At 55.9% G+C, this 12,936-nt stretch overlaps 3 protein-coding genes across 3 annotated transcripts; 1 reads left to right on the top strand and 2 right to left on the bottom strand.

Moving 5' to 3' along the window:
- Position 1: 1 nt before the first annotated feature.
- Positions 2-1,305, bottom strand: QBC33DRAFT_214854 (uncharacterized protein). The gene has a single exon (XM_060422709.1). The coding sequence runs from the start codon at positions 1,180-1,182 to the stop codon at positions 292-294; it is 891 nt and encodes a 296-aa protein (XP_060279977.1). The 5' UTR covers positions 1,183-1,305; the 3' UTR covers positions 2-291.
- An 807-nt stretch (positions 1,306-2,112) lies between these two features.
- QBC33DRAFT_597178 (uncharacterized protein) lies at positions 2,113-3,393 on the top strand (the record flags this gene model as incomplete). The annotated part of the gene is made up of 3 exons (XM_060431912.1): positions 2,113-2,190; positions 2,306-2,662; positions 2,698-3,393. The coding sequence occupies 3 exons, from the start codon at positions 2,113-2,115 to the stop codon at positions 3,124-3,126; spliced, it is 864 nt and encodes a 287-aa protein (XP_060279976.1). The 3' UTR covers positions 3,127-3,393.
- Positions 3,394-4,721: 1,328 nt separating this feature from the next.
- On the bottom strand, positions 4,722-8,651 carry QBC33DRAFT_214794 (fungal-specific transcription factor domain-containing protein). The gene is made up of 3 exons (XM_060422707.1): positions 8,456-8,651; positions 4,913-8,341; positions 4,722-4,848 (listed from the first exon to the last, which is right to left on the bottom strand). Exons 1-3 carry the CDS (start codon positions 8,517-8,519, stop codon positions 4,763-4,765), a joined length of 3,579 nt encoding a protein of 1,192 aa, XP_060279975.1. The 5' UTR covers positions 8,520-8,651; the 3' UTR covers positions 4,722-4,762.
- Between the last annotated feature and the right edge of the window lie 4,285 nt (positions 8,652-12,936).

Genomic DNA, 12,936 nt, shown 5'->3' with positions numbered 1-12,936 from the left:
CGACGTTGGTTGTTTTAACCTGCGGCGCAGCCCGTTGCGCGTCGCCAGCCCGGATGGCAGGCTGCTTTCTGGTGCAGCACGGGCCAAGTTATCCACACTAATCAGGGACCAGTGCTACCTGTAACACCTCTTGGAGTCTCTGGACAAGGGGATGATCTCGGTAAGTACTCAGGAAATCCTCCGACAGGGGCGCGAACTTGTTGGACCCTCCCCAGCGTTTCCACAACCATTCCAACCTTGCATTCATTTCAGGATCCAAAACCCAGCTCGGTGGGATCCACTCGCCAAAATCTATAAATATCGTGCTATTCCAGTAGCGCTCGACAGGCGATGGGGGCAACGCATTGGGTCCCGTGACGCCAGGTATTTGCGACCGGATTCGTAGTGTTTGTGTACACGCGCCAGGTTGAAGTCGATAAGGGCGATGCGCATTGGGGAACATGAGATGATGACATTCCGCGGCGCAACGTCCCGATGCACGATGCCCGCCTGGAAGAGCTCGATTTCGGCCTCGATGATTTTAGCCAGCACGTCGAGACGCTTTGGCTCGGGCGGCAGAAGCTGGTAGTTGACAGGGGCGGTAATATCGCCGGAAGCCCTGGTCACGCCTTTTGCATGCAGGATCATGTCTAGCATGCACTCGCCATCGACATGCTCAAGGAGGATCAGGCGCGCGCTTCGGTGGCGGCCGGGAATGCCTGTTTCGACAGAGCAGGTCCACGAGCCGAAATAACGAGGCACGGTGGATCCCTGGAGGTGCTCTGGTATGCTTTGGTAGGCTGCAGCCTCGCAACTGTAGTCTTGGTCTGCCAGGTACATGTAGTCGAAGCCCCTGTAGTCGACGAGGGGATAATCAACACCGTCGTAGATCTTGGCTACGTAGCGGCAAGACTTGTCAGAGTCGAGATCGCAACTGACCACATGCGCACCACTGGATCGCTCTTGTCGGTGCTCCATTTTTTTAAGGAGAGTGAGAACATGTGATGTGCCTTGTGCAGGGGGTGGTGTCTTGAGCGGAGGGTTTGAGAGGGCGAAGTCTAGGCGGTCAACCCGATCTTCAGCCTTGAGACCGGGGATAGTCTGGCGAATAGTGTCTTCGTTGCTGTAGTGTCTCCCGAATGGGTGAGGGGGAGTATGGGCTCGAATAGCGAGTGTCACACCCGGCCTGTATGGCGATAGCATTGCTGTGTGGTTTAGCGAAATCCAGGTACGGGGAAGGGGAAGGGGGCAGCGATTATTTGATGGTTTATATACCAGTTTGTTGATTAGAGATGATCAATGCAGGCTGAGGTTGGAAGACAAGACAAAGATGCCTTGGGTCCTTGTCAAGTTAATAAGGGAATGCTGCAAGTGAATGTCTTTCTACGCATGCCAGGTGTTTGCTAACTGTCTGCCAAGTCTCCGTCAGCTGCAGCCTTACCAGAACACTAGCGACGGCAAGCACCAGCGAGGGCAGGCAATACAGCAAGCAAGCAAGGGCAATGGTGAGCAAGGGCGTTGGTAGGAAAAAGCAATCGCAGGGGCAGGAAGGAGCGATGGCCGGGCATGAAGGAGCAATGGCTGGAGCAGAAGGAGCAACGACAGCAACACCAGCACGTTAGCAATGCAAAGAGGGTCAGCCAATCAGATGCCTGCGACAGCGCCAACCGCCAACCTGAGCCGCAAAAACGGGCCAGGTATATCGTGGCTATGCCCACTTTTCACGCCGCGCGCGCTTCGAAGTTTCAAGTTTCAACTATTCTCAACTTTCACGTCGCGCGCGCTCCGAAGTTTCAACTATTTTTCAACTTCGAGGAGAAGCCCAAGCCCACCTATTATTAGCAAAGTAGACAACGTAGCCCACCATGCATAAAGGGGCGGCTCTCCCTTCTCGATCGGCTGGCCATGAGCTGCCAGTGTCCGGACCTTCCAGCATCTTGAGCCCTCGAAGCACCGCTATCCTGTCATCCATCATACGTTGTCTCATCCTGCAACAGCTTGTCTCGCTGCAATTTCAATCCTCGCAAAGTTCTTGAGTGATACGTGAACATCTCTTCAGCTCATAGCTATTTTCGCGTACCCTGCCAAGCCAAGATCTGTCATCGACATCATCGACATCATCGACACACAGCCATGGCCCAGCCCATTCCAAAATCAAAGGCTCTGACCATCGCTCAGTCGTTCAACGAGCCTCTGCCCACTTTGCCCCAGGTTCCAAGGTCTCGGGGCCACCACGCACGTATCGGGCCTAACATCGATGAACGCCGATCCTCCGAAATTCTGGCTGGATAGAACGATACAGCCTTACACAACCTTGGCCAACCAGGCTCTAGTGGCCCCAAACGTGCATCGCTTAACCACCGAAAGCTGCATGCCGTCACTCGAGCGGACCTTCTGGATAAGCTGCGAGGCTGACGTCGTGCGTGTCGCAGCGCTGTACTTTCTCCACCCGGTAAACCTGGCGCTGACGGCGAGGTACCCGGACGTGTTGATCCACTGTCTCTCCGAGTCCGGTTCGGCTGGTGCCCGCGCCCGCCCGGACATTGTGTTCAAGAAGAACGGCCGGACCTTCGCTGTGCTCGAGTACAAGGTCGTGGGCGTGGTCGTCAAGAGCGAGTTCACGCCCGCACGGCTGCCCATGACGGCGTCGCCAGATGAGGTCGAGAAGAAGCGGGCGCGGTCGGTACCCTCACCACCGAATCCTTCTTCGGCCCCAAGGCTATCAAGATAGTCAAGCAGATGACGGCTTACTCGGAGGACTCCGATTTCAACACCAAGTACATCGCCCTGCTCAACTGGGACTTCCTCTTCTTGGCGGTCTTCAACCGCGACGCCGACGCCATGCACGGAGGCCTCGTCTCCCGTACCGGCTCTGAGGGAAACCAGCTTCGGAAAGCCTTCCTCGGGTGGCTCCTCGAGCCTTATGCCAATGACGGGCAGAGCAAGCTCGATCCTCCAGCTCGTCGCGGTAGTGCCAGTGGTAGCGGTACCGGTAAGGACGGTGGCAGCGGTAGGGGCGGTGGTGGTAGTGGCGGGCCGGGAACGCCAGGCAAACCGACCGATTCGCGGAGGCCCCCTCCAGGCCAGACACCTATCGCTTATCGGACGAGACAGAATATCCAACCGAAAGATGAACGCAAGAAGTGAGCTAGGAAGACAAGTCCAAGGTACCGGAGAATCTTATGTATTTCGCAGTAGTTAGATATCTATCTGTTAATCAAGAGTTCGATGCTTGCTTCTTTGACCCCTTTTCCGGTGTGTTGGGGGGTTGGGGCAAAAGTCGGGTGTTCATTTGTATGTACGTACATACCGACATGGTGTCAGTGTCTGTTGGTTGAAACAGCAAATAGCTCCTGCCGTTACTGCCGATGGCTCTTGCCGTTGCTGTTGATAGCTCCTGCCGTTGCTGTCAATAGCACCTCGCTGTACTATTCCCTGCTAGACACCTACTCACTCCTGCTGCTGCCGCCAACGCGCGTCTAGGTCATAGAGTGCACAATCCCTAGGGACTCAGACTGTGTACTGGATTTGTGCTGATCGTCACTGGTTTGGTTTTGGTGGGCAGGTACGCATCGCCAACACTCTCAACTTCTTATTTCTATCATCCCTCTTTTTGGCAATCCTCTTCATGTAGGTATCAGAACATGGCCGGTTTTCATCCCCCTGGACTCTTTTTGTCTTCCGCATTTAGCCAAGCTGTATCCACACTGGGGGCCATTTCTTCTAGGCCCCCTGCCATGGCCACGAGGGGATATTACTAGGATGAGTCTCTTGACACACGAATTGCCGCTCCAACGCCTCCTACTCGCATCGCGGGCATCTCTTCCCGTCCACCCATGGCCTCCCCGAGTTGGGGAGTTCTGCCTCCCCAGTTCCCCACACATCCACTCGTGAAAAGACCGGCGGCTGAAAAAGGTGACGCCCTGATCTCTTAGTACCCAAAACGAGGCAGGTGAACCATAGATCGCCCAATCTGAGGATATCCGTCCTTAGATGGCGAAAGAGAAAGAGGAGGAAATAATAGAAATGGCGAGAGATTGATTCGCAGGAATAGCAATATACCCCCACCACCTGCTAGTAGACATAGCCCCAGACCCCGTTTCCCCCTTTTCTAAAATTGTGCGAGAGAAAACGCCCGAGCAAGTAAAATCAGAGCCGTATCGAAAGCGTCGTCATCACACGCAGTCGTTAGGGATGGCGTAGACCTCATGAGTGGGTAATAATAAAAAGAAGATCGTGATTCATCCCACATCAGGCCGGCGTGCTGGGATCAATCGCGGCAGTCTACCCAAAGTCGCCGAATAATATCAACCCAACGGTCGCAGCCCCGGCGCGTCATTGTGTCGGGGACTAGCGCGAGCCCAGTATCAGAAAAGTAGAGAGCGAATCCACGGGGGCTCCCAGTAAGGGTCCTGACCCTCATGTTTGCCCTCAAATATGCCCATAAACGCCATGGATGAGAGAGGGCTTTTGGACCAAAGGTATAGCAAACGAGGCACACCACGGGGAGTTATAGACAAGAAGTTTGCGTTGTGATGTCATGGGAGAGGCAACCACTCTTTGTACAATGAGGGATCAGCAACTGAGACCACGGTGGACAGCCTCGGCGCGTGTAGGGGGTATCATTGTCGTCCCATCCACGGGGTCGGGAGGATGGTTGTTTGGAGATGAGCTGGAGACAGCTAGCTGCTGGCTGGGCTAGGGTTGTTTGGGAGGGTGATATTTGTGTTTCCCGTCGTGTTTGACACAGACACATTGAGCGGGACAGGTTTGTCGGAGTCTCTCACTCGATGGCCATGACGGACTTCTCGGCACGGGCTCGCATATGGTTGGCATGAGCTTCAAGGCATGCAGACATCAACCGGGTTACTTCAATGTGCCACTTTGGTCAGCAAAGGCACGATGCGTGACTTGGATAGGTGACTTGACTTACCAGGCCAGACGGCGGCTTTCTCCAGCATGTAAGCTGTTACCCTCAGGATCTTTGCTGCATATCCCGAGTGGTCGTCCATTGGCAGCCCGCAATCGATACCGCCGAGTTCGCCCCCACCCATGTTTCCGTTGAGGCCATTGGGGCGGCCACTCGAAGCCATCTCGACATTCATCTTCATTTCTGCGCCGGCAAGGACTTCCTGAATCCTGGCAAGAAGCTTCGCGTCATCATCTTCGAGGAGCATGATGCCGGGCACCTGGGTCGGGTCGACGTCATCCTGGCCCAAAATGCCGAGATACCGTCCTACGCGGTCTTGCAGGGTCGCCACCCACTCCGCCAGGACTTGAGCACAGTCAAATGCACACATGGCAGACTGCAGGGGCAGCTCGCGGCTGGTGAAGTCGGCAAACGTGACGCCTAGCTTGTCGGACATTGCTAGAGAGTCGGCGGCATAGAATGCAGCCTTGCGCAAGTGCCTCTCGCGGCGGGAGATGGAGCGGCTCGGGATTTGCGATTGCGACCTTTGATGTTGAGATAGGACGCCGTTTGGGGTCGGAGGCGGCGGGAACTTCATCGCGGCAAAGTCGGGGGACGATGACTGGGTTGGCGGAGAATCGACGAAAACAGGGCTGGTCCCGGAATTATCCGACGGATCCGTGCCCGCGGAATCGGTGTTGGAGGCGGGCGACTGTTCGGCATGCTGCACTATCTCGCTCCCACGGGCAAGCTCCTCGGCCATGCCGTCCCAGTCGCGTTGCCAGAACTTCTCCTTGGAGCGGGAGAGATTGACGAAGAGACGGACATAGGCGAGATCCAACAAGGGGATGGCGTCGGCAGAGAGGGGGCCCATGCCGAAGGGGTTCGGCCTCTCCAGGCTGTGGTGGGGGTTGCTCGCCCAGGCGGCCTGCCATGCCTTGAGGGCGGGCTCGATATGCCGGTGCATCTTCTCAGTCTCCTCGTTGGTCCAGACCTTGTTGTGATGGCGCTGACGAGTCTCCCAAATGTAATTGTGCAGCGCATTGATCAGTATCAAACAGCCGAAGGTGCTGGGTTTCAGATCGCTCTCGGGAAGATTGCCGAGATGAACCGCCGATCCGAAGGGCTGGTGGCTATTATTAAACGCGAACTTCTGCTGCTGCTTCTCGTTCGACCTCAGGAGCTCGCCGAGGGCCTCGTGGAACGTCATCCGATTGTGGTCGGCGGCGGCGGTGCCTCCTTTGGCGTAGAAGGCGGCGCCGTTCTCGGCTGCGAAGAACTCCTCGTCGCAAGGGAGGTCAAGGAGGATCTCCGAGTTCGTCAAGGCCGGCGTGTGGTTGTACGCCGAGACGAGTAGACTCGACAGGATGAAGACGGCGTAGAGAGTACGCTTGCGCTCCTCCATCGACTTCCATCGCAGCCATTCCCCGTGTTCATCCGCCTCGGTCTTCGCCCCGTTGCTCCAATTCCCGTCATCATCACCCATATTGACGTCGTGTCCTTCCGAGTCCTCCATCCGCGTCGGCCGCAACAGCCCGGCTCCCTGAGCGAGACTTACCAGGGCCGCGGCGTGGGTCGACGCAATCTCACCCGAGCGCTTGTCTCCGCAATTGTGCCCATACACGACGTTGAGAAGCATCGCCTGCACCAGCCAGACCGGCGTATCGACAGGATTGTCGGCCTGCTGAGACCCTTGGTCCGAAATTGGAGTACGCCGGAAACCGTCGGCTTTTCTAACATTGGCCTTCCTTCTCTCGTCAAGATACAACTGGATCATCCTCTTTGCCATCCCAAACAAGTCCCTCGACTGCGCGTGTTCCATCTCGTATAGCGCCCCGATGGCTGCCATGGAGAGGATCAGACAGCCGCTGCCCCCAACCCCGTTGTCTCCGCCGCTCGTGTTTTGCGGAGGGATCTCCAGCGAGAGGGTGGGGAGATGTAGGACTGGAAAGTGAGGGTGGAAATATCGAAGATACGCTCCGACGTAGCGCTGAAGATCCTGTGTACTCGGGAGGTTGCTTCCGCTGTCGGATGGGCTCGCTGATGGGGGCTGACAGTGAGGCGAGAGCGGCGAGCTCGGTGTCGGGAAGGAGAACTTTCGGCTTCCAAACTGGGAAGGCTGAGCCGTCGACAGGGCACCTAGGATGGCATTTCTTGTTGAATCAGTGATTGTCGAGACGGGTAAGGTGCCATGGTTACTACCGTTCATCGAGGAGGGCGTCTCCGGGCCGGCACCGAAATTATTGAGCGCTTGGTTCAGGTTTTGGGCGTTCAAGCCAGAAATGACCGAGGGGCTGAGAGAGCTTAACGAAGGCGGCGGTGTGGAAAAGTAGGCGTCGCCCATGTTCTTTTGCGGTGGAGGTTGGGGCGAGACTGGTGCGCCGTTCATGAGATCCGGAAAGACGGAGCCGCCGAGGTCAAGCGAAAAGGGGTTTGCTAGTTGTGGAGGGCCCATGATTGCGGGTTGCCACATAGAGCTCGTCCCCACGCTTGTTGCTGGGTGGTTGGAGCCGTCCAGCATGACATCGCTGATACCGCTCTGGCTGGTTGTGCTTATTGCCGAAGGGGAGGACCCATCCACGGCAGTCTCGTTGAGACCGTTGGTGAAGGACATCTGTTGCTCGAACCCAGTCAACCAGTCGAAGTGGTCATCCATATGCTGGCCGGCGGGCATGTCGTGCAGCCCGTGGGAGAAGGGCGACATGGGATCCATGGCCATGGATTGTGGGGAATCGCTGTAGTGGAGGGCGTTCGGGTTGATGGTGGAACCGGTTGGCGGGCTGAATAGGAGTGCCTCGAAATCGAAATCCTGACCCAAGGCCAAGGCAGGAGCCGTCCGAAGACCGCCCGAGAAGTCTAGGTTGATACCGTGCGTCTCCAGCTTCGGCAGGCCGTGATTCATGCCGCGATGGCCGAGGGCGGAAGCCATGCCCGCGAAAGTGTGGTGGTCCATGTTGTGGATTGGCAATCCTGCGAGGCTCGGATGGCGACTGTGCGTGGGCGGCATGCCTCTGGCAACCGAAGCGTTGCTGGCAGCAACCATTTGCACGTCAACGTGGCTGATGGTATTTGCCCGAGGCCTCATTGTTCCCGGTACCCCGGCAGCAGCAGCGGCAGCACCGGATCCTCCTGCAACGCTGTTCTTCCGAATGCGGCTCCCGCCAGGCGCAGTGCTACTGGCGCTCTCTCGGCGATTCCGTGGCCGGGACGAGGGCGTCGTCGTCTGATGGAGCTTCTGCTGGTGGCGCAGGAGGAGATCTCGACGGGCGAAGCATCGTGTGCACTCGGGGCATTCAAAAGGCTTTTCCTTGGTGTGGGACCGCTCATGGCGTTTCAGATGTTCCAATCGGGCAAACGAGCGCTGACATGTCGTGCAGACGTGAGGGCGCGGCTTGTCGGTCTTGGGCGGCGGGAAGGCGGTTGGACCTTTTGTATTCACGGTGATGGTCGACGCTATTCGCGGGGAGGCATCTTAGGTCAGTCACACACACACACAGTCTTCGAGTGCAGCGTCGCAGGAGGACGTGGGCAGAGAGAAACTGCTTGATTGGAAGGAGGACGTCGTACCGGTCTCATCGCTGGTGGGAGCGCTCCCGACAACGGCGGAGGGGGAAGCGGACGAATTGGACATGGCGGCGGGGGGTTTCGGTTCCTTTCCCGCGTCATCCAGCTAAACCGAGAGGTGCCGTTTCCAGTGGTTGGACAGATCGAGGACAAATCGGGATCGACGGCGGAGGGAAGGAGGCGGGGACAGAAAGAGGATGCGAGTGAGAGAAACAGAGAGAGGAAGAAGTTCGAGATCAATCAGAGTGGAAGGACCCAGGACACGACGAAGGCGAGTGAGAGTGAAGCTGGGCTGTGAGGGTGGGGGGGAACGGGTGGCGGGGCCAGAGCTATGGGAGAGGGAGCGGCGAGAAGGGAATCGACGGCGAGGCCGCTTGTCGCATGCTATTTCGACAGAATCTCTGAACGCCTGGGATCTGGTTCTGCTTATCTGATGCTCGAGGTCGCCAGTAAGACAATTGAGTTTCCCATGCCCGTGGTGGTGGTGGTGGTAGGTTGCAAGTGGGAAAACCAAAGGACGACCGATGGTGGAGGGAATGGGGACTAAACTACCACCGTCTCTGCCTGCCTGCCTCTTAGCTGGAGGCAAAAATGGAGACTACGACCTACTGCTAGGTACATAACTCCGTGCGATGCAGCCAGACCTGTCGGCACAGTGCGGGACCCAACCCAGCATTTGCAGCGGCCATCATTGGTGCCGAGCCCTGATAGGGTCCCGGCCACGCCCCCTTGCCCGGCCTGGCGAAGTCGCAGTACTATTGATCTACTTTTGGGGAGCAGGCTGCCCGATGCCATGACCACTTTGACGACCGTGTGGCCCTTGTTCCCCGCAGTCATCAGTACCCTGCCAGTGGCCTGAGGCCGGGGCCCTTCCCCAACCTGGAAGCGTTTATGAGACGACTGTGGAGTGAAACATCCATTGGCAAGGGAGGCTTGATTAGGGCAGAAAAGACGCCGCACTGTCCGACACTCCCTCGCGAGAGTGACCTCGGGCGGCTCATCTCAGTAAACCTAACCTGCCTTAGGTGCGGATAGGTAGGGTTAACTAACCAGCTTATCTTAGGTAGGTAGGTTGTTGCTGGCACAATAAATGCTCACTATGTGCAGATTAGTCCGTCCATGTCTATACAATTGTCTTCTATCTCCCTCTCCAAGATGTCAATGTAAGTGTCAATGCGCGCTGCTCCCACGAGTCAGGCCCCTGTCCCCCTATTATTTGCCCACTGGCTTTGTGGGGCCCAGTCTTTTTAATCATTAATTCTAACCGCAAACGGATATGATTTCACACAGACCAGGCTCCCAGCGCCTGGGCTTGGCTTGGGTGCTAGGATCAGCGTGATTCCCTAGGGTGTGGTTATTTACGGAGTATTTTACCAGGGTAATACTCGGAGGAATGTTCACATCAGAAACTCCAGACCGTTCAGACCGTCCCTTGATTTTGCGTCAGTCACAGTGTGAAACCCATGGATACCTCTAGCTACCACTCTTCAATATGCCCAGGGCCGTCTCCTGCGCAAGGGGACCACGAAGGAAGCAGAAAACAGACCAGGGTGAGTCGATCGCATTTTGCGTGAACCCTACCTACCCTACGCCATACATATACACTACGACACTACTATGTATTAGATAGGACCAATTACATGAGAGGGTTACTGATTGATCAATCTCGCCGCGGCTGTGCCTCCTCTTAGTTTAGCGCGGACGCAAGATGGGCTCCACCTTGACCGGTTCCCTTGCACACAGTGTCACTGCAGATTCTCATACTTGGCTCCCGATGTCGATGTCGAGCGAGCTGTTTCTTTGGTTCCTGTTTCGTGCGACACCGGGCTGCCTGCTGGCGTCAAAAACTGTCTCGTCTTTATTTAGTATGGCAGCACATGGGGAGAATTGCCAATTTCCCCAGCCATAAATACAACCCAAGAGATCTAGCTGTTGCCGTTGACCCAACCAGAACCATGACTTTAGCAAGTACACTGCGGTATACATACCTAGTAAGTCGAGGGATTTGAGCTCTACTACCCTGTACGCTGATCATCCCGCGCATGAAACAGAACTCGTTCGCAAACCAACACATGGGTGGTTTATCGTGGAGCATGGAAGAGAAGAGTACATACATAGTGTCTGTGTCTGGCGAGAATTGCAATTTACTCCAAATGCTTGTATCACAGACAATCATGGGCCGACTTGTGAAGAGAAGTCTTTCGGAGCGGCTGGTACTCCGATATCATTACTGTTCATGCCTCTGTTCACCACCTAGATTGAGATAGATTGCATGCTGTCTACGCAAGGTAGCCTGCAAGTAAGACAAGTAAGAGCGTCGTTAAGGTGGGCTGCCATTTTCATTTTCGAGCCGACACACACGCCGCCTTCCAAGGTTGAGAAATTCTATCGGAACCATTGGTGTTCCGGCATAAGAGGAAAGGCTAACTTGGTTTCCGACAAGCTTTCTTCAGCGGACACCAAGAATTAATCTGGCAGTTGTCTGTCAGTCAACACACACTCGGCCACGCACTTTGCTTGTACTATATAATGAAGGAGCCGTAGGAAAATCCATGCAAGTAATTGATTACAACGCCTAGCCTCTTTGGGGCACAAGGGTCAGTATTCAAACTGTATAGAGCAATCCTGGCCAGTCCCCGGCTCGCTCTGTCCCGGCTCCGGCTGGCGATCGGGCAAGGGCGTCACAGTATCTCAGCAACTGTGCCAGATGCTGTGCAGCGGCGTGCATCGGGCTCCTCGTTGCGTGCGACTCCACACTGGCGGACAGGTTGTACTTTGTCATATATACCTGTAAGGCAAGATACCTAACGGAGATAGTACACTAGATAGCGGCCGACAGCAAGGGCAATCCATCTGCAGGTCAAAACCAGGGGCCAACGATAGGAGCGAATCACAGGTCCGCGCAACTGGAGACAGCAGGCAGGAATCATGAGAATGCGAGATGAGAAGCAGCTGTAATCATCATCGAACCAACCGCCTGATGTGACGCCGACAATGTCCAGATGTCTAAACCCTACCCAGGTTAACTTGGTCAGAGGTTGTTTGTCCTGAGCCAGCAGTTGTGGACTTCCCGCCCGTTCAACAGCATCCCCTGCAATGCTCCCATTCGCGCGCAGAGCCCATGCCTCTGATCAAGACATGCATGCGCAGAGAGGGACATATGTGTAGGTAGGTACGCAGTAATCCGTACGGATACGCGAATTGAGGGAGTAATTAGCAGCTGACCAAATGCCCAGCGCCCTTAGCCTCTGTGGCGGGGCAAAAAGTGTACCCAGGAATTTCCAGCAACGGGAGGGCCCCGCCCCCGAGACGGCGAGACTGGACCTCGCTCCACGCTCCGCCAAGCTGTGGCTCCCGAGTGGGAGGATTGCAGCTCTGTACTATGGAGTAAGGGACACAAGGACACGCCGGAACTGACGCAATCATATCTTGTGTTCATCTCTCTCAGTCCGGCGTTATCAGCCAAGCAGGGAATAGTCAGCAGAAATCGACACCAATCATCGGGCCCAGGTCATGCTGCCCCTTCTCGCCATTCCTGGGGGGGTGGTTAAGTATACGGCTAAGTCTCGGGCTTCCAAAGCTTCCTTCGGGCAATATCCAAGCTGCAGATTCAGAGGTCAGGGGGAGCTACTTTGGGCATCCCGCGTTGGATACCAATTAGTAATTGACTCGCCTCTGAGACTCAGTGCCAACCCCACCGCTGAGCCCGGCCTAAGTCATCAACCGACAACCGAGGGGCCATGCAGACCCTCCCCGACGGTCGGAGTGAGACCACGACCCGCTGCTTGCAAATAAATGTTTAGCTGACTTGAAACGGTGGATCAAAGATGGGGCCCTGGATCTACTATTTACGCGTGTATGTGGGTACCTACCTACTTACCTCTAGTGTAGGAAATAGGGGATAATGAGGGAGAGAATCTGGGGCGATGATGGGGGCAGCGCCGGTGGAATTTGATATCACCAGCAGGTCGTGGGTTTTATCATGGCACCTATGGATTCCTCCGAGATACAACTTCGCCATTCTTTCTAATCGTACGACTACTACAGTACCTTAGGCACTCCTGAGACCTTCCAGGCTGCTTCCTACCTAACGCATTTGTCAACAGGCCCCGTCCGTACTGCAACGATGCCGCCCGGAGTATCCTCGGATGTGCCGCATGCACCGTGTGGGAATCCTCCACTCGTCAACCAACGGAAGAACAGATGACTGCGTCGTAGACGAGATGAACGGAGTTGCGATATGGGAGTGACACTAGGGCTGATTCGGGAAGGCGCCGTTTATGTCCACTTCTGGATCACGGAGCACGGAGCACGGAACATGGAGCCAAGCCTTCGTCCTCCATCACGACCGCAACAACCAGCAAATGAACAATTCCCACCGTCCCGCAGTGGTGGGAAAGCATGGACGGTTTTTAATATGGAGTTTTCCAACTGAGCAACTACGCCTTGCTCTCTCTCGTTGTCCCACGCGTCCGGCACATGGA

Source organism: Phialemonium atrogriseum (assembly GCF_030411735.1).
Source record: "Phialemonium atrogriseum strain 8032-3 unplaced genomic scaffold QBC33scaffold_29, whole genome shotgun sequence".
Lineage (NCBI taxonomy): Eukaryota > Fungi > Ascomycota > Sordariomycetes > Cephalothecales > Cephalothecaceae > Phialemonium > Phialemonium atrogriseum.
Note: the sequence above shows the minus strand (reverse complement) of the source record. Positions and strands in the feature narration are given on the sequence as shown.